General features: G+C 39.2%; 1 protein-coding gene across 2 annotated transcripts in view; it reads left to right on the plus strand.

Annotated features, from left to right (window-relative positions):
* RORB (RAR related orphan receptor B) overlaps window positions 1–20,046 on the plus strand; it is a 153,432-nt gene that overhangs the window by 125,406 nt on the left and 7,980 nt on the right. For both annotated transcript variants that reach the window (XM_030004948.2, XM_030004947.2), the window contains exons 5-9: window positions 9,664–9,785; window positions 11,065–11,197; window positions 13,136–13,243; window positions 14,360–14,470; window positions 19,685–19,797. In XM_030004948.2, coding sequence (XP_029860808.1) covers window positions 9,664–9,785; window positions 11,065–11,197; window positions 13,136–13,243; window positions 14,360–14,470; window positions 19,685–19,797 — 587 coding nt within the window. The remainder of the gene's footprint in view (window positions 1–9,663; window positions 9,786–11,064; window positions 11,198–13,135; window positions 13,244–14,359; window positions 14,471–19,684; window positions 19,798–20,046) is intronic.

Consider the following 20,046-nt stretch of genomic DNA (forward strand, 5'->3'; position numbering starts at 1 on the left):
GAAATATTGGTCTTTAAATTTATTGTGGGGATGTAGCAAGTGGGAATACAATCAAGAGTTCTCTTCACAGATGCATGTTTTCAAGAAACAAAGATTTTCTACTGACTGTGTTTTTCTGCAGTACCCAAGACAATGAGGTCCCATCTTAACTGTGGTTATGACTATTCGAACAACATAAGCAGCTGGATTAAGCAATTAAATTAATAAAATCAGTGACATCTTTTAACTGGGATTGAGGATGGGGAATATTTTGTGACCTTTTGTTCTGTTTTACTTACTTTTCAAATTGTTTTACAAATTAATTAAAAAGATGCATTAAATGGTATTAAAAACAATCTTTTCTATAGCTTACATTTCTAAAGCATGATAATATAGTTCTCTAAAGTAGGTACATTTCTAACCCATTGAAGAAAGTATATAAAATTCCTCCTTTTCTCAAAAGATATGAATATTTTCTTGTATAACCAAACTTGACAAATATGTTCATTCTCTTGAGAATCCAAAAAGCAGTTAGAAAGCAACCATTTGTAGCAGTCAAAATATGTAAAATACTATATCATACGTCCCATATATTACCATATATCATGACAATCTTCTCAGGAATAGCACTGTGCTGTGAATATTGTCAGATTAGAAATCACACAAAAAGATCAATGTATAGCTAATGGTATAACAAGTACTGAGGCATGCTGTTGCTGCAGGTCATAGGAATAGCCATTTGACTGATTCCTTATCATATGCTTCAGAGCAGCAGCGTCAACAGCAAAAGAAATCGTAACTGGCTGTCTGCAAGAAACCGTCAAAGTGAGGCGGCCAGAGCAGGTGCCAGAGCATAGAGAGCCTGGGACATGTGAAGACTGTTGCCTTGCAGGGTTGCGTCTCACACACAACCTGTGAGGAGGCAAACATAGCACTGTAGATGAGAATCAAGAGGGCAAGGCAGTGATGGTTTAGGAAACACTGTAGTATATGGAAGTGGCACACTATCTGCAAAAATTGGTGTGGTTTGAATGAGTAGTGATATGTTGCTTACATCCTCATCGGAGCAACCCCTTTATCTCACTGTCAGTGCTCCCTGTCCTTAGCATTTGTGTATGTTGTTTCTGGGCACTCAGCACCAACAATATGCATACTTAGCTTGTGCTTTCTGAGAGCTTAGTCTGGTGTCCATACTGTATTTCTTTGTCACCCTGGACAACATTGTTCAATTGTTCTTTAATTCTCAGGCACAAGGAAGCTAACAGAAATTTGGGTTTACAATTATTATTTTTTCCCAGTACACATGCAACATCCTAAGTTTGACTTCCCAAGGCCATAGTTCACTTTTTCACACTGTGTGCCTTTTGTTTGGCAGATTTCATCACTTACTTCATGCTTTTCACTACTTTCTACCTTATTCTTGAGAATACTGTAATTCTGCTTGTTATGCAGTTTGTGATGTTGTTCTCAGCTCTATAAGTAGCGATGTCTTCCTTCAGTCCATTCAGTTTTGATACTTTATTTCACAGAACAGTGACAATTCTTTTATACAAGGGTGAAAAGATATGAGAAAAAGTTAGAGTGAAACACACGGGAGAGGAACACGGGTGCATTTAGTGGAAAAATGGAATGCAACACGACATAGGGCTCAGACAAATGCTGAAATTGATTATCAGACCACAGCAGTTTTTATAGTGCGGTAGTCTCGCAGGGATGAAAGTCACATGTAAATTGAAATAGTTAAAGCAAGATATTAAGGCATGGAGCACTGTCTTGTGTTCCTTTTTGACGGCATCGACATTTTTTTCTCTTGATCAGTGAAATCTCTGGCATTGCTTATGATAACCAAATTGGTTTACTTTCTGACACTATACACTGACACCACTTTGATCCAACTCAGTTGCCACATTACAGGAAAATAGAACCATCGTCGAATGTTTTGTCATTACTTTTTAAAGCATTTCTATACCTAGGTTGCTTAAAATTTTTACAAAAAGCTAAATGTAAGCCTATGGCAGTGAAAGAAGTGCTAAAATGTATGTCTAACCTCTCCCAGCCTTTTGCAGACTATGACAGGACAAACCCTTCCAACTCTAGTTTAAAACCCTTAATATGCCAATTGTTCCATGCATATTTCTAGGTTTCATAGTGAACAATGTCCACTCCAAGCAATGTTTCCTTAATTGTAATAAATGAAACCACATTCTTGTTTTGGAACAGTCTCAATTTTAATATAAAGTTCTCTTTGTGTAAGCTATGCTGGAAGAAGTTAGGAAACAGCTCATCTCAATAAATTTGTGATAATTATACAGTGCCTGTAGAGTCCATGTCCCATAAGCTCCAGCTATTGCCTTGGTTAGTGGTTTTGCTGCCAGCTAAATGATTTCTAATTAGTACAAAATATACGTTTTTTACTAAATTGGCTGAGTCCCAGGAAAAGTATTATTAAGTGGAGACCTTTTAAGCATTTATAAAGATCCTCTAGGATTTAACAGAACTCTAGGTCCATCCTCTAGGTTCCTCCAGATTAGGACTTCATTCAATTGTATTGTCATTTCTTGTAATTTATTAACATTTCTTTGAAAGGCAAATCACACTCTGATTTATTTTGAAGGGAGAGAGAGGAAATACAGAATTCACACACATAACATTGCCTCAATGTGCAATCTGTTCCTGACAGTAAGTATTCAGTAACTTGAACACAAGGGAGGGTTATTCCTGAACTAAATTCAAGCACTTCCAGTCTCATATGAGTGTTTTAATGTTTCATATCATCTTTCGAGGCTGCATATTGTGTAGTGTTACAAATTTATTAAACAAATGGGGGTTATGAAACTTGCTATTCTATCTATAGCAGTTTTTGAAAGGGAAATCTTTTGTGCATTATGACATTGAGAATGCCAGGGACAGATGAAAAATGGGATGAGCTTTTTGCAACCACTTTTAGGAAAAAGTGTTCCTGCTTTTCTGCAAAAAAGTTCAGACTTTTCAGCCAGTTCATTTAAAAAAAATGGGACCTATTATTCATGTTTGACAGCAACCACAAGGCATACTTTTGCTTTATTCCCTGTGTCACTGCCTCTACTACTGCCTAAAAATTTATTGAGGTAATCTGTGTAATGAAACCAGTTTATAAAACTTTTCATTTTGCAGTCATAATACCCTTGAATTAGGGTACAGAAGAGTGTTGATCTGATACTAGCTTGGCATTATTTTGGGTCCTAGAATGGAGATTTTATTTAGAAGGTCTAGCTGGAGTTTTGATAGTTGCACAAACTGATATGCATGCTTACAGCAGCCAGCCAAAGCTGTGGTGTTACTGCAGCATTAATTCAAAGTGGATCCCTGCGAGAGCTCAACTTAGGATATAAGCTGAGATGAGCTCTTAGCTACTCAACTGGATCCTAAGGGTAAGTGGCAAATTAAAAATTCATTATTCATTTTAATTGAGGATGATTATCAGTGTTTTAGGAGACACACTTCAAAGTTCTTCAGTTCCCAGTGCAAAAGAAGGGAATGCTGAGAAAAACTAGTCTCTCCTGAGAAAAGAGAGACAAATGAAAGAACTAAAGAGCCTGTAGGAAACAGACACTGCCGAGTACTGTGGATAATTTCCACTTAGCAGGCCAAATTCACAGCCGGTGAATGTTGTGTGCAGTCCATGTAGTTATTACACCCACCCCCACCAGCATTGTACTTGACCCCAAGTTGGAGTTTTTCCTCAGTATTGTAGTTTGAGATCTCCAAATATTACAAGGAAATGTCTGAAAAAGGCAGGACTGACTCATCAGCTGATGACAGAACCCTGCAGGTCTGTGCTATGCTGATTTATACTATCTAGGTTGCAATGTTCAGTTTTCTGTATGTACTTATGATTTAAGCAGCTCCTAACCCACTGGTGCAATACATGTTTGAGCTATCATAACCTTTGGAGAGTGCCTTTTGTGAGGTGTCTACTGAAATCTAAAATAAGAAATTACAGTAGGGGAAAAATAAAGGGAAAGGAAAAAAAAAAAAGAGCCCAGCAGAGTAGGGGTGTGAGGTATAGTCCTAGGTTTATGTGAGCGGTGTATAGCTTGTGCACTGTTGTTCTTCCCTTGCAACATATGGCTTTGGCCTGTTTTGCTGATAGAATGGGGCTTTTGCAGTCTTGCTCTCTGGACCCTGTCCTTCTGTCAGGACCATCCAACACTGCTTTAGCTACTGTCCAGCTTCAATGAAGGGAAGCAGAAGTCTCAGCCACTTGGGTTTCCACAAGCTTTGGAAAAGAGTCTATTCATCTGGTGAAGGAGACAGACAACCTTAGGGAAAGGCAGAAGCCATGACCCAGGCCCATGTTCACCCCAAAAAGCAGTGGCTGCTGGCCAATCAGTTTGAGCAGACCAGCCCCTCGTACACATTCATGGTGCCTCTTACCCAGCCAAACACAGGGGATGGGAGATCAGAGAGGGAATGGCAAGCAATATTTGACATGTCTGTAGGAAGCCAGGATGGGTCTGTTGCACTAGTAGTGGTATAGCTTACTTCACTGTTCATTGGGCCATCCTCACAGAATCAAGTCTTTTTGTTCTCCCTGTAGCTTTAGGTAGGCCCGGACAAATTTCAAAGTCATTTCTTTTGCTAATACAGCATTGATCTCTCACGGTCATCCTCATGCATATCTTGTCTATGTCCCCTATTCCACATTTCACCTGTCAGATGCTGCTCTTCCCTGGTAGCTTCACTAAATTCTGTTAGCACCAGTGAGATCCCCCATTATGCTTCAGGACAGTTCCCATCAATATTTGCATGTGGCCTCTTTCAGGTATTGGCCTCAACAGTCTAACCATCAAGCCACAAGCCCAAGAGCACATTCTGTAGATGTTTATTTATTCTGTTACCATGCTCCCTTGCACGTTGTACAGCCTCTGTTTCACCCTCAGTATGTGTACATCTTTCTATTACATTTTTGTTGCTCCGTCTAGTCATAGGCATTGAGGCCATCTTTTCTCACAAGTTGCATGTCACAGACCATAAAATTACATACACACACACAATATTTCTTTCAAGAAACCCACAATTTTTTCTCTGAATGAGAACAAATCTTTTTGACAGATAATCCTTGAGCTTCCTGATGTACAATTTTCAGCTTCTTCTGGACATCTCCTACTACGCATTTGACTTTTTTTTTTACACTGCTGCATTGCAAAATACCAATTAATTTATCTCTCCATCTAGCTGGCACCTTTCAGTGCCCCACCAGCAGTACCCAAGCTGCTGTGACAGGAAGGGCAGCATTCCCACCCATAGCAGGGCATGGAGGCCAACCCAACCTCTTGGGTTTCTACTCTTGGGCCACGCCAACCAACAATATCTAGGTTTCATTGTCACCCCTAAGAATGGACGAGACTTTACAGCTAGAATAGTGGGCCATTATAGAAAACCAGTCAGATATATGCAGGACAGAAATGAAATATAAGTGGTCATTCCAGGATGCATCTTGTTTGAGTATTTCTGATTTTCAAGACCTCATATTGGTTACAAGTATTGACTGTTTTCTTGATTGAGTATGTTGTTTCTGGTTTATCTCTCTGGAAGCAAATACTTTTTCTAGACTTTTTTTTTTTTTTTTTTATGAAACTTAGCATTTTTACAAGAAGTGTCTGCTTTCCATGAAAAATTTCAAAGTACCAATATTAAGAAATCTTCAAATTTAGAACCAAGCTATCTAATGTAAATGTTTCCATGTCACAGTGCATGCTAGAATTCAGACACTGGGAACATGTTATTTTCTGTGGGCCATGTTTCCCAGATGGAATCAATCTGCCAAGATATGCTGTGGCTTTCAGATTCCCCGTGGTATCATGTAGTATCCAAGTGATCATGATTCATGGTAGGTGATATAGCCCTAATATAATAAAGCCAGTATATAGACAAAAGGGGAGGAATGAAGCACCTAATCTACACTTGTGTTTACATACTATAGCAGATAAGCTTTATAAATCCTGCAGTTTACAGCTGTAGTTATTATAATGCTGGTGGTGTACTCTCATGCAGGCTCAGTAATTCTTTCAGTTGGAATTATTAATTTTCACTCAACAGTTGCAGCAGTTGGTGCTTGTAAAATAAAAAGTTGCAGACTTTGATTCTCACACCTGAGTGGCCAGCATCATCTCTTTTGTTTTCCTTTTCATAAAGCAAACCTTGCAAACTTGCTGTAAATTATGTAAAATGGAGGCTGACACATTTCAAGCAGAAATGCAGTTCACATTGAGGTCACTAAAATGCAGTTGTCTTTTATAGTCCTTGCAGCCCATCCAAACAAAATTCCTAGTTGTGTCCATGCAACTTGTCCATGCAACTTCCCAGTGTAAGGGGACCCTTGAAATCTCTGGCTCAAGATTTTTCAAAACAAAATGAACAAGTCAAGACTTGATGTGTGGAGTACCTGTGGTGGACTCTTCTAGCCTGGAGAACAGGAGGGACATACCTGTTGAGCATCACCCCAGCAGGGTACCTTCATACAGTTGAGGTCACAGCCTCTGCATCAAGGCAATAGCTCTCCTCTTGCTGTATGAAAATGTTTGCTTTCTTTCCTCATTGTCTCTTTCCTTCTAGTTCTACTAAAAGAATTAATCTGTTGAATTCAGCTTCCAGTAGTGCTTCAGAGCTGTCAGGTCTCACAGAAATGTATCATGTTTTGGGTACAACACAGTACCTGTGCCATGTGACAGGACAGGTTTACCTTAGATATCAGCACATTATTCCCAGTGGTTTAGGAACTTCTTTCTTCATGGGATTTGCTTATATGTGTACTGATTCCAATGTCATTAGCAAAAAGATGCTAAAATCTGAAAATGCCAGAAAAAAAGGCTGTGGTCTTTGAAACCCTTTGAAAGTGATGTTCTTTGCTCTGCCTGGATTGGATCTTCTGTTGCTGGACCATCTGAGAAGCCAAGACAAGCTTATACTTCTTTTACTTTTTGCATCATGTCAGCTCTGCACAGCCAGTGTATGCTATATTTGCATAAAGCTCCTTCCAGGGACTCCACCATTGAGTGTAAGCAAGCAACTTCCTCTGCTGCTTATGATGAATGAGCAGTCCCCTCCTCCCCTGAGACCCAGTGTACCCTTTCCATCACACACTCAGCCTTGCCTAGCCTGCGGCGCAAGAGTTTCAAGTCTGTCTTGCACCTGATTCTTCTCTGGATGTCAGCATTCGGAGCTGCTGCTTGCTGCAATTGCCCTAGGCCTTCAGACATCTAAATGGGTTTTAATGTCAGCTCAACATAAGCCCAAGTACATAAGGGAAAGATGTACAGGGGTAAAACACAGAATGCCATCCCTACAAAACTCTGAAGAGTTTGTCAGCTCTTCGGTCCTAAGGTAAATACATAAATGGTAGGAAAAGGAGTGGAGCTGAGGATCTTTGCAGTAATGTAAAACTGCTAATCAGGTATATTTTGAGGTCAGTGAAATGAAAAGGTCTTATTTTCAGATTGTTGTCATCAGGTCACCTTACCTGATTCAAAATCTCTCTATGCAGTAATATTAAAGTATTTGGGGTGTTTATTGTAAGCATTTTCTTTATGTCAAGAGTGTGAATAGTTCCAGCTGTTGTAACAAATGAGGAGGCTAGGAGAGCTGGGCTAGGAAGCACAAGAGAGAAAAAGGCCAGCCAATGGGTGTAGAGAACAAAATCCTTCACCATTCAGGCTGCAGAATTGTCATACAAGTTGAAATCATACTTCTTTCACTGGTGTTTAGATAAAAGGCCTAAATGTTCCTCTGCCCACACTTCAGTTCTGTCTGGGTAAATCCTTCCAGGAACATAAGTGACAAAACCTATAGCTTGAGCTTAACTTCTGCAGTCAGGTTTACCATGGCTAAGGATGTTTCCAGAAAGATGATGTTAAAACTGTACTTTAAATAGAACAATATGGGGGTAAACATCTGAAATTTATCTTTGTAAAGAAGGTGGGGTTTCCTTGCTTTTCTTGGTTAGACAAATGCAAATAAAAATTTGTGGATCCTTTGAAAAAAATCTGTTTGAATTCATCATCCCTTTATTTGAACATGCCCATTTATCTGTAAGGTTTTTACTATGAAATGCAACAGCTTACCATCATGGGTTAAGACTTGCATGCAACCTTCCATAAAAAAACAATGGATAGATTCCTATACTCACTAATATACTGATAACTTTTAGTTATCTTTATGCCTGAGTCAGTTCTTCCATTAGAAAACCTAAAGACAGTGTTGACCTTTAAAGAGATACCTGTAAAGATTGAATTGAGCAAGTTTTATTGTTCCTACAAAAACCTGGAACTCTTCTGTGTTTTCTTCAGCACCTTTCCACTGAGTCTCAGCTTATTAACTGTGAAAGTAATGCAGGCATCTCTCCTTTAAATAACACTCCTATAGCAGTGTTTGCAGGGAGCACATGCATGTTTACATTCATTTTTCAGCTTTCCATCTTGCTGGTGTTTTTAAATTCAGTCAAAATTTGGCCAAAGCAACAGGCTTCTTTTGGGACTCCAAGCACCAGATCCACCCGCTGTATGCAAACGGCTGAGGATGTGAATGAGTAAATGATGACATTCCTAGTTCTTTCTAATTCCCATGCTCAGGTTTGGCTAATGCATTGTCAATGTCCTTTGCTTTTTTTGACAAACATGTTTCCTGCGAAATGACAGTTCTGCCACAAGGGCTTCAGTTCAGTTCTGTGACTTCAACTTTGCTCTGTTGTTTAAAAGGTATTCAGCTTAAGCAATGTCTTCAGGCTGAAGCACTGAGCTTCATTAGACATATACATCTCAAAGCTGCAAAATAAGAAAACATCACATTTCTATAGCATGTTTTATCAGGACATTTCAATTTCCAGTGCAAATGAATTCATGTTCATGTGAAAATCTTTTTAATCCACTCAGGTTGCTTAAAGGGCAAAGATCTACTTTAAAATACTTCTCTGAGAAGTTTACTCTTAGTTTCAGTGGCATCTCAGGACAGCACTGAATGCTTCCCTTTCCTCTTGCGTCCTGCATTCCATGTTACGCAATAGTTTCTAAGGCTGCAATTTCAGAATGAATTTAACGTAACTTAATCCTGTGTGTGAGATTTATTACCCCCCCATCTCACCTTCTAAAACCCAGCACACTAGTTCTATCTTTCACCCCTTGCTAGCACCATTCTCAATGTTTGCGTTTATCAAGCTAAATCAGAAATTGACCCAGCTGAAAACTTGAGAAAAAAGAGACTTGTTTCCTTTTTCTCTGATGTGAGTCATCCCAAGGTAATGCAAATGCCGTCAGGATTGAGCATTCAGAGCTGGGCAGCTGCACAGGCTTGGAGCAGACAGAAGTGGTCAAGTAACCAGGGTCTCCAAATGGCATGTATTTAAACACAGAAGAAAAAAAAATCACTTTCAGAATAAAAGAGTCTGAATATTTTCACAAGATTTGTTGTTATTCTCACATGCAAATCCACTATTTATCAAGCATCATTTGGCTTTGGGTTGAATACTGAAATATTTTGCAACAGTCATCTTTGGAAATGAAAAAAAATGAGAAAAGTAGCATTGGAAAGAAAAGATTTTTTTTTTTAAATCTGCATTTTCCGACAACTTTATAATGTTTCCAGTATTTTGCTATTGCAAATCACTGTTCAGTGTTTCATGGAAGCTATTTTTTATTTTCCTCTTCGCAGATCGAATTGCACAGAATATCATTAAATCTCATTTGGAGACATGTCAGTATACAATGGAGGAACTACACCAGCTAGCATGGCAGACCCACACATATGAAGAAATTAAGGTTTACCAGAGCAAGGTACAATCCTGTAATATGCTTTTTCTTCTGTTCCCTATGGTTTGAAATTGTAATGTATTTGGCAAGGATATACTGCTGAGTTTCATATAGGCCAAAATAGGCTTTTAAATATCTTTGAGGAGCTGGTTACTAAAAGCAAAGGAGTGACACTACATAAAAAGGAGCAGCAGCTTTCCAGCATGTTGGGATGTTTGCTAATATCGAAGCTTAGGCATGGTTATGGAATCCAGCTTTCCATGCTTTGCTTGTTATCACACATCTAAACTTCATGCAGAAATTCAGTTGTCTTCAGTGTGATCAGGATGGGATCCTCTGTTGTAAGGATTTTAAGAAAATAAGACAACCTAACTTTGTTTCCCTATAATTTTGAAAACACATCCCCTTTTCATGTGAATAACAAATATCTGTCACTTATAGACAATAGACAATGACAAACTGAAAGTACTCCTTAAATTGAAGTTGTTCAAAACTGGGTGGAAAAATGATCTCATTACACTACATTTTTGTTCTACCACTGTGATTCTCAGGTCAAATTCAGACTATTTACCACTGGCAACTCTTCAGATGTAGTCCAGTCAACAGAAATCTTTGTGCCTCTTGTGCTGGCATCACTAGCAATGATTCTTCAGTCAGATTTCAGTTGGCACATAGCTGGTCACACAAGAGAGAAGAGACTCCAGCTTGTCCTTTGAAAGCTGAGGGGCTATGCAGTACTAGCAAGAATAAAAACACACCACAGCTTGCAGAGCTATGGCATGCAAACGAAGAGCATCCATTTACATTTACACACTTGTGTGTGTAAGGAAAATTATTATCAAGGAGACGAAATTTTGATGCAATCAGTGTTCAGATTGAAATGATACTTTAATTATATATTATTTTAAGATTCAAACTTGCAAAAATATTCTGTTGGATAACTTAATACCACTGTGCCACTTCTTCCTTAAGAGTACTCTGGGATGTTTACATTGTTTGTTTCGCTGTTTTTCTATCTTGCATAAAAGCCAACATTAGAATCACATTTTAGTATTGGACAATGTGTTCTCCCCCTTTGAAGAGGCAATGCCAGAGTTCAGATCACTGGGGCAATCGGCTTGTGAAAACAGCCTTCTAATGCACAGTGTCGGGTACCTTGAGAAGCAGAGATGCTGCTAGCTTTGCCTGGGGATGGGGTGGAGTCTGAGGAGTGTGCCTTTCTGCAAGGCCACCTGAAGAACTTAATGCACTGATGGACCCACTTGCTCACTGCTTTGCTTTTCTGTGTGTGTTTTCCTGGAAGACCAGAGAAGCTCTGTGGCAGCAGTGTGCCATTCAGATCACCCACGCTATCCAGTACGTGGTGGAGTTTGCGAAGCGTATAACAGGCTTCATGGAGCTCTGCCAGAATGACCAAATTCTCCTCCTTAAGTCAGGTGGGTAAACACTGGAGGCTTGAGACAGGTTTAGCACCCAGCACATTAGAAATGTGTTCTGCTGTCTCGTTCTGCAAATCATTTTAATTTTGAAGGAGCCCTAATTTCAGTCTGTTTCATCAACTACATTAACTCTTCTGTATTTTTCCACATTAATCATGTTACTGCCTTCTGATCCCCTTCCCTCTACACTCGGTTGTGGTTATTAAGTACACACATGCACACAATCATTGCAGAAAGTGCAGTCTCCAACCTGACATGTGGTGGAAGGACCCTGCGAATTGAGCTGGTTGAATGAGTCATCTGCCACCCTGTAAAATCCCCACTTGTCATTAGTGAAACGAATGCAGGCTCACCGGGGCCTGCCTCTGTGGTCATCTCTAATCTTTTTAATGAGACTACAGAAATACCCTCCAGCCAGTGCACAGGGGGGAAAATCCCTGCTGGTGCCAGTTGGTTTCAGAATAAATGAGAGCGGATTACAGCAGTGTGCTCCGGCTGTGCTCTCTGTGCGTGCCTGGGTGTGCACGTGTGTGCATAAGGGCAAGGGGGAAAAGGGTTTCCTTCCCCGTCACGGGACTCGGTAATTTCTGTCCTCCGGAAGAACCATGACAAGATTTATCGTGACTGTGTAGTAACACCGCCAAACTCAGGAGGACAAAACGGTATGACCAAGTGAACTGCAACTGGTAATTAACTGCATTTACCCTGTCATATCAGTTTCTCACTCTCTCCATGTGTAAAAGGCAGGATGCTGTGTGAGACGGCTCATTAAAGCATAAGAAGTGCTTCCTATTTCAAGAGAGAGCTCTTCATTAAGGCTGAAAGCCAGTGTGATTCAGCACTCTGTACATAGAGGGCTTGGTGTGGCTCGGTGTGGGGCTGTACTGAGGTGGTGGGCAGCGGTGCAAAGAGAAGGGATGCAGAGACCCTGGGAACATGCAGGCAACCTCCTGGAAAAACAGAGTCATAGCATGAGAACCATTTTTTTTAAAGCTCATACTAATTTCGAAAATTCTGCAGATGCCAGTGCACCCTAAGTAACTTCATTTGGCTGGCAAAGCTAACAACACAACTGCACCTTCAGCAAAAGATATAGTTATATTTGATGTACTGTCAGACAATTCTGTTTAGCTTCAGCATGTATAAATATGTCAGGTTTTATTTTCTGTTTTGCTGTTAATGCTGGGCAGGAGTTAGAAAATCAGGACTTTTCACACAAAAGCATGTCTGCGAAAGAATCCTCAGATTCAGAGTTATTCTTACAGGAGGTCTGGATTTAGTTAAGGGATGCTTAAAATCTTTCCCTTCATTTTCCCAAACCATATATTTTTGCGGTTAGGAAATATAGGGAAATATAAGGAGAAAAAAAGAAGAGTTCCTTTGGCTATTCCTCAACCTGAAAGAAAAACAAGGGAAAAAAAAGTAAAACCCAATTTACAGGTGTTCTTGACAGTACTTTAACTTTTATTTTCTCTCTAAAAACATTTTGTGATGTTATCCTCCTCCAGCCAAATGAAGCTGGGATTATATACATGTTAAATGAAGCTGCTTTTTTTGTATAAAAAAGGTTTCATTATTGAAAAGAAGTTTCAATAAATGCCTAATTTTCAGGATAAAATATTTCAAATTGAAAATATTTGCCCAGGTTGAAATTCAGATTAAGTCCAGGCTGCCAATTTGCTGCAATGGGGGAAAGATCAACCTAAAGAAAAGGTGGTTAGGCTGGACCAGAAATTACCCCTTTCTAATACTTAAAGCATAAAGAAATATTTTGTCTCTCATTCAGAGACATAACATCTAGATGCCGTCAAAGAATGTCTATCCCTCCTGATGTTTCTAACGATTGATGTCTTCCTAAATATTTTCCTGAAATTTCCTATATTCTGATGTTTTGCAGTAATGTGTGGTACTTTTGCTCTTTTTCATGTCTGATAGGGTGCTTGGAAGTGGTTTTGGTGAGAATGTGCCGTGCCTTCAACCCACTCAACAATACTGTTCTGTTTGAAGGAAAGTATGGAGGGATGCAAATGTTTAAAGCCTTGGGTATGTTGGTCTTCTTTTCAACTGATTACATTGAGCCACATAGTGACAGATTTGTCTTTCTGAAAATAGTGACTCACAATGAAAATCTCTAGTAAATGTTGAATCCCCAAACCTCTATATCTCTATGCTGGAACTGAAAAAGGAAAAAGGTGACTCCACTAGCTGCTAGCAGTGATAGGTGTTTTTCTCTAATAAAAAGGAGCAGCATGAGGGTTTTTCAGATAAATTTCTTACTCTGCCATCTGAAGTTTTAATAAAAAGTGAGTTTATGGCAGGAGCCAAGCAATTTATCTTCACAGTTCAGTTATGCTTGATATATCAAATCACTCCCTCACTAATTGTGTCCTGCAGAAGGCAGTTTTAGCCCCAGAAATGAGGGGACTAAAATGAGGAACTACTACAACATGTAGACAGGGACTTACCTAAAATACTGTTTCACCTAAAACTTTTAAGCTCATTTAGATTCATGTATTGAAAAAATGGCGTAATTTCTTAACATGATATTGAGTGCTACCTGAAATGTTAATAGCTAAATGGATGTCTTTGGCCATTATCAAAAATTTATTCAGGAGCAAACTCAAAGAGAGATATTTGCTTCAAATGTATATATTTATCATATAGGCATGGATTTTTCTTATTTGCATATGGATAAATGTGACACTACTTTACAAGTTTAAAGCATTTATGAATGTGCATTTGTTGATTTATTTTGGTCTTTATAGTGTTTTCACAAATATTCAGAAATATTTGTAGTGCTAATTAATAAAATTATATATGTGAAATTTATTCAGGACTGGTCATTCATACCTCTTAAATTTAATATCAGTTTAGAAATATCATTTCTTTCTACACTGGGAAGAGAAAACCCTCTTCTAAGATGTCTGCAATTTTTGTACTGGTCATGCCCCTGATTTTTTATAATCTTTATGCTTCAGTGGGTGTTTTAGTGATACATTTTGGGGGCAAGTGGAATTTTAATAACTGATGAAAGGCACTTGGTTTAGAAGTACAGACATTCACTAACAACTTTTTTTGACATCAAAACAATCCGCTTTTCATGGCAGGTTAAAGAGATGATAAATTTCTAGCACTGACTTTGTCCTCTGTGGTCTGCAGGTTCTGATGATCTGGTGAATGAAGCATTTGACTTTGCAAAGAATTTATGTTCCTTACAGCTGACTGAGGAGGAGATTGCCTTGTTTTCATCTGCTGTTCTGATATCACCAGGTAATTTTTCATTCCAAACACCACAATGATTTTTTATTTTTTTTTTTATCCTTGTCCACCTCTATTTCTACCTGCTTAAACAGCTGTTTAAGCTGTATTAAGCCATATTAAGCAATGCATTAAGTAATGGAAGAATACCTGAATTACCCAAATATACCTCATTCTCTTTTTGGTAGACTGTCAGGAATTGCATACTGGAAATAGATCCAAAGTGTGGGGGTAACAGACATGAAGCAAGATTGTGTGGACAAGCAGTACAGGCTGATGTTCCTCCAGACCACATACAGAGAAGCATGGTACTCAAGGAGGTACATGTTCCTCCTAGCATTTTCAGAGACCTCACAGCCCTGAGTAGGTTATATAGTCCCTAACTATGATGGGCTTTTACTGTTGGTATAAGAACATAAGCAGTAAAAATCTGTGTGAGGTCCTGCCAGAATTTAGCTCTAGGTGAGAGGCGGTTGTTCCAGGGGCAACATGCTTTTCATATATCATAACTCTGTATTCATATATCATAACTCTGCAAGGCAAGCATGCACCCCATGAGTGCTGGCTGTCTGACCAACAGAAAAGAGGTTTTGTGATTGATTTACTCAGAAGGTGGATCTAGTAGATAAGCTCACAGTTCAGTGTGGGATTTTTAAACATGCTGCAGAGGAGGTAGACCCCCAGTTCCCACTAAGAGTAACCTCTTGAAAGGCCTTTACAAAAAATCCCACCATGATTTTTTTTCCCAGCTTGTTCTGCTAAAGACTTCCTCTAGGTCACTTTGCCCTTTTGCACATCTGTGGTGGAGATTACGTTAGGGAGAATTAGACTAGCACAGATGGTGTCAACATGTTCGTTGTCATCATTAATGACACCTACTGAAAGGACTCTGCTCCTCTTATTTTCCCTTTGAGCAGTTCTTGCGGTCATCTGCTCACAGGTGAAATGGTTGAGCTGGTGGCCCTTCATGGTGTTAGGCCAGGATGTTCCAGAGAGGACTGTCCAAACAGCCATCGTTTCCACCTCAGAGGTGTCCCTGTGTGCAGGCATCCCAACTGTGCACAGGAGTGAGAGTTGCCTGTGTGCTGTACCCCAGATGCCCCAACTCTTCCTCTGGGACAGGGGACTTGCAGTGTCCCAATGAGTCCCTGTCCATCAGCCCTCCCTCAGTCTGAAAAGACCAAAGCTGTGAGCATGACAGAGATGAGCAGCCAGTGCTTGCTCCTGGTTAGCATTAGTGGCCTGTTCAGCAGGCTGACTCAGTGCAAAGCTGAAGACAACCTGGAAATTTGTTTGGGGTCAGGGCTGTGAAGTTCTTCAGTAAGATGTTAACTGAGACTGCAGAAGACTGTTTCAGTGTTTCCAGCTGGCTTCACGTTATGAAGCCAAAGAAAGCAGGAAGATGATGCTGAGATCCTTGCAAGCAGGATCTGTATTTCTCTTTTGTAACAGCTGGAGGTTTTTTATCTTTTCAGTTTATTTTCTTACAGTTAGAACAGGAAAAGTAGGAGTTAACTGAACAGACAGAAACAATAAAATCATTTCGAAGCTAACTTCAAAGCACTTTGGATCAGATGCGGGCATCTCATCTGTAGGGAGAAAGAGAATTCAGTTATGTAATTTCTAGAAATTGAAAAGAAGTAATTTTTCTGTCTCCCAGGTAATTTTGGAAAGAAGAACAAGTTATAGCCCTATGCAACAAAAGCTGGTCACAGAAAGCTTCTAGCACCTCAGAGTGTCCTGTGCCTTAGGCCTAGGCAAAACCTATTTAAGTGATGGAAAGTTTCCCATTGCTTTTAATGGATTTTGGATCAAGTAATTTATGAAATGTGCTTAGCTGCATGTAGGCATCAGATGGACATAAAATTTCTGATTCAGCTCTGCAGTTCTACATATGTCCCTTTAGTTTGCAAAGCACCAAAATCTCATGCATTCTGCCAGCAGTTCATGTTGCCTGAGTATCCACACTCATTTCTACTTCTTGCAGCTGTACTAAGTAATTGAAAAAGCTAGCAGCTCATCACTGGCTTCGAGGCAGCTGTATTGAAGGCATGTGTTGTAAAAGCTTCTCCATTAACTCTAGTAATGCACTTCAGTCCTGGTATACATCAGTCCTGATACAGCCTTTCAGAGCTGGGTGTCTCCTGAATAGCAGCTTCTGTTTCTGCTAAGTAGCACAGATAAGTAGAGGCAATTCCAAGGGGTTTTTCCCACTATAATCAAGCTTCAGGGTTGAAGGTGGTGCTACAAGATGAAATATTTCAATAATCCACAGTTCCCCATTTCACATCCAAGTTGGCTTTTTCCTACTTGCTAGCAAGAGGACACATACAGTGTCTCCTATTCCTTTAACAACAACCAAAAAAAAAAAAAAAGTGAAAGAGCTTGATGCACACTGACTGCTTATTTCTGTAGTCGGTAAGCATGTGTATCTTTAGTCATAGAAGATGCAATAAGAAAGAAATGATGGGCTGCAGCAGCATGTACATGAGTGAAAGCAATCTGTCTTCCACAAAAAGACTGCAAATTTGGATTGTGCAGATAATTCCCATTTCAGCTGGGCTGCTAAGTTTGGGAGTGGGAAGGCAGGGAAACTCAGTACAGATTGAACTGCCATTGAAATTTGCCATTGATTTTCTTATGAAAATGGTAACAGTAAACAATAGAGAAAGAAATAATTTCCTTCCACACTAGATGTTCTGGTTTCTTCACAATAAAGTGTTTCATCTTGGGAACATGTGTAAAAATTAAAAAATGAAGCACTGATTCACAGAAGTACCTGCACTAGTCCTTTCATCCACTAATACAGGTACACAGAGATTCCCTGTGGGAAGTTCTGATACTCAAGTTTCTTTTCTACAGAAGCCACCATCCTGAAATGTGATCTTGTGTCCTTGATCTCAGTGTTTACGTAGTTTACAGGAAACAGAAATGTCCCATCAGGAGTACAGGGACCTAAGAACATCCATTAATACAATTGCTAAGGTTGCAAAGCCCAGTGTCAGACCTATTTTCCATCTAATTCAGAGCACAAATCCAGGTTTTCCACTTTCGGGTGGACAAAACCACTCTGCTTGGAGGTGATTCTTCAACTTGATTTCTGATTTCAAAGGTTAAAATATTGCAGAAGAAGTCCAGTAAACGTTGCAGAGGCATCTCCACCTGCAAACATGCCAGAAGCAGGTGGTAAAGACACTGACCTGGCTGCCCCCTGTGTGCCAGTTCCTCTTCTGAAATTCTGACTGGCCATGTTCCTTTTTTCCATCTTCCTTTTTCCAAAAGCAGATCTTGTAAGTTGTCCCTCATCTTCTTTCCTACACTACTCTCTAGCCTAGTGGCCTGTACTCTCTTTAAAGATACACAAGTTCAAAACCCAAAAGGAGAAGTACAGAATTGAACCACTGCTTCTTATGTCCCGTATGGGTAGCTATTGACTTTTTCCTGCACTTTTGTGAATACAACTAGATGTACTTGGGGAATTCCAGCCAAATTTGCAGGTGGTTGTCAAGTGGTAGAAACCACATTTTGGGAGATGAACTTAATATCCATTGTAAAAGTTTCACCTAGCTCTTGTCATGAATTTAAGAACTCTTTTGTTATATACAGCATTCTCCATGACAGTAAGTGATTAAACCTCTCTTCCAACAGCTTCAGTATATTTTTAAGCTTATTCTTGTGACAGAAAGATAAATCTTTAAGGATTGCTCTCTATGATAAACCCTTTTAGCTCCAGTCTGCCACAATAGGCCTTGATTTAACACTATTGAAAGGCATGTTTTTGCAATAGCGTAAAATTTGGCACCTAAGTTGTGACATATAAATATTGCTGTGTGCTTATTTGTGTAGATGCTGTGTATGGTCTCAGCTAGTTCTGTTTCTATGGCCACTGGTGGCACAAGATCCATTGGCTTACCTTCTGGGAGCATGATTCTCCAAGCTTTGCAAAAAGATTATTTTCTTTTCTTGATCATATGTTAAGTAGCTAGACGTTTGGTTTTGTCTCTTCTCACAGTATTCAGTGATGGACACTTTTCATACACCCCTCTCCACAGACAGAAAATTTATAAAATCCTGCTCCTCCTGTGATGAAATACTATTCAGCTCCAGCCTCTGTGGCATGTATGCTTATTGAAATGGTCAACTTATAGTATTTCTGTGGATTATTTTAGCAACTGGGAATGGGTAAGCAAGCTCTGAAAGTGAAAGGGATTTTCATGCACTTTTCAATTTTTACATGAAGATTTATGCCCTGTGATAAAATAGATTTTCTTATTTCCTGTTTGAAAGCTAAAATCTATACCCAAGAATTGGTCTGGATTGAGGGAGAGAGGGAGAAGAAACAAGTTTTCAGCATGGGAAAACAGAAGGTTTAATGGTGCTGTAAACACACTGTATTAATGGCTTTGGAATTGTCTTGGGGTCTGCTACTTCTCTTTCTGCATGTTCGTCTCCAGAAGCTATGACTTGTGAGAATATAGAACTTAAGGAAAACCTCCTACACTTGGGGTTTGAGTTCAGTAGAAGCCATATAGGTTTCCAAACAACTGTGTCTGTAACTGTTATTCTCCCAGATAATCTTTTATTTTGTGTTGTTTAAAAAGAAAACATTTTTAAATAATGAGAAATTTGCACTTCAAGACATTGCAACAACTCATAATTCTTTTAAATTATTGAAGAAATTCTTTTGAAGGAAGTCATTTCTTTTTATTCAGAATATAATATTTGGTCTCAAAACGTTAGCCTAGTAAATAATGAGATATATTTTATTTTAATTTTTAAATAATTATATTCTATTATTTTCAAAGACCTGTTTTGATCAATATGTTTATTATTTATGTATTAAGACACTATAACATGACATGTTTTTCACCTAGCCGGTATGAAGTTAGAAGAACACTGATTGTACCAACAGGGAATAATAAAATGGTTGGGCATTGTTTCATTTCTACTCACATCTTTATTTCTAACATCCTGGTTTAAACAAAGAGATGCAGAGCCAACATCGTGTTCCTGTACACTTTGTATCTGTTAATTATACTCTCAGGTGATCCTTTAATGGATTAAGATACTTTGCCTCTGAAACCATGTCTTAATTATCACACAGTCCTTCCTCATGGGAATTATGATTGCTGTGAATGCTTGCCAGCATGGGACACTGTGTTCATTCATAAGCATGCCCCACATCTGTGCATTCATGACTTTAGCTCTTGCTTTCCTTTTTCTCAGATCGAGCCTGGTTAATAGAGCCAAGGAAGGTCCAGAAGCTTCAGGAAAAGATTTACTTTGCACTTCAACATGTGATCCAGAAGAACCACCTCGACGATGAGACTTTGACAAAGGTAAATTGTTAAAATGAAGAGCCGAGGACTCCTTGATTGTGACAGGTGGTTTTTTTGTAGCTGTTTCTCCATGTATTGCTGCATTAATGTAAGTTAAAAGCAGCACACTATGTGCTTGCAATATATAGAAGTAAGGCTTGTTTTACTCTAGTCCCTAGTCCCTCTTACTCCATTTTTTGTTCAATCCATTGATTTTTTCAGTTGGTACCCTAGCAAAAATGAGACTGCCTTAAAAAAATAGCCCTGGAG

The sequence above is a fragment of the Aquila chrysaetos genome, chromosome Z (assembly GCF_900496995.4).
Source record: "Aquila chrysaetos chrysaetos chromosome Z, bAquChr1.4, whole genome shotgun sequence".
NCBI lineage: Eukaryota > Metazoa > Chordata > Aves > Accipitriformes > Accipitridae > Aquila > Aquila chrysaetos.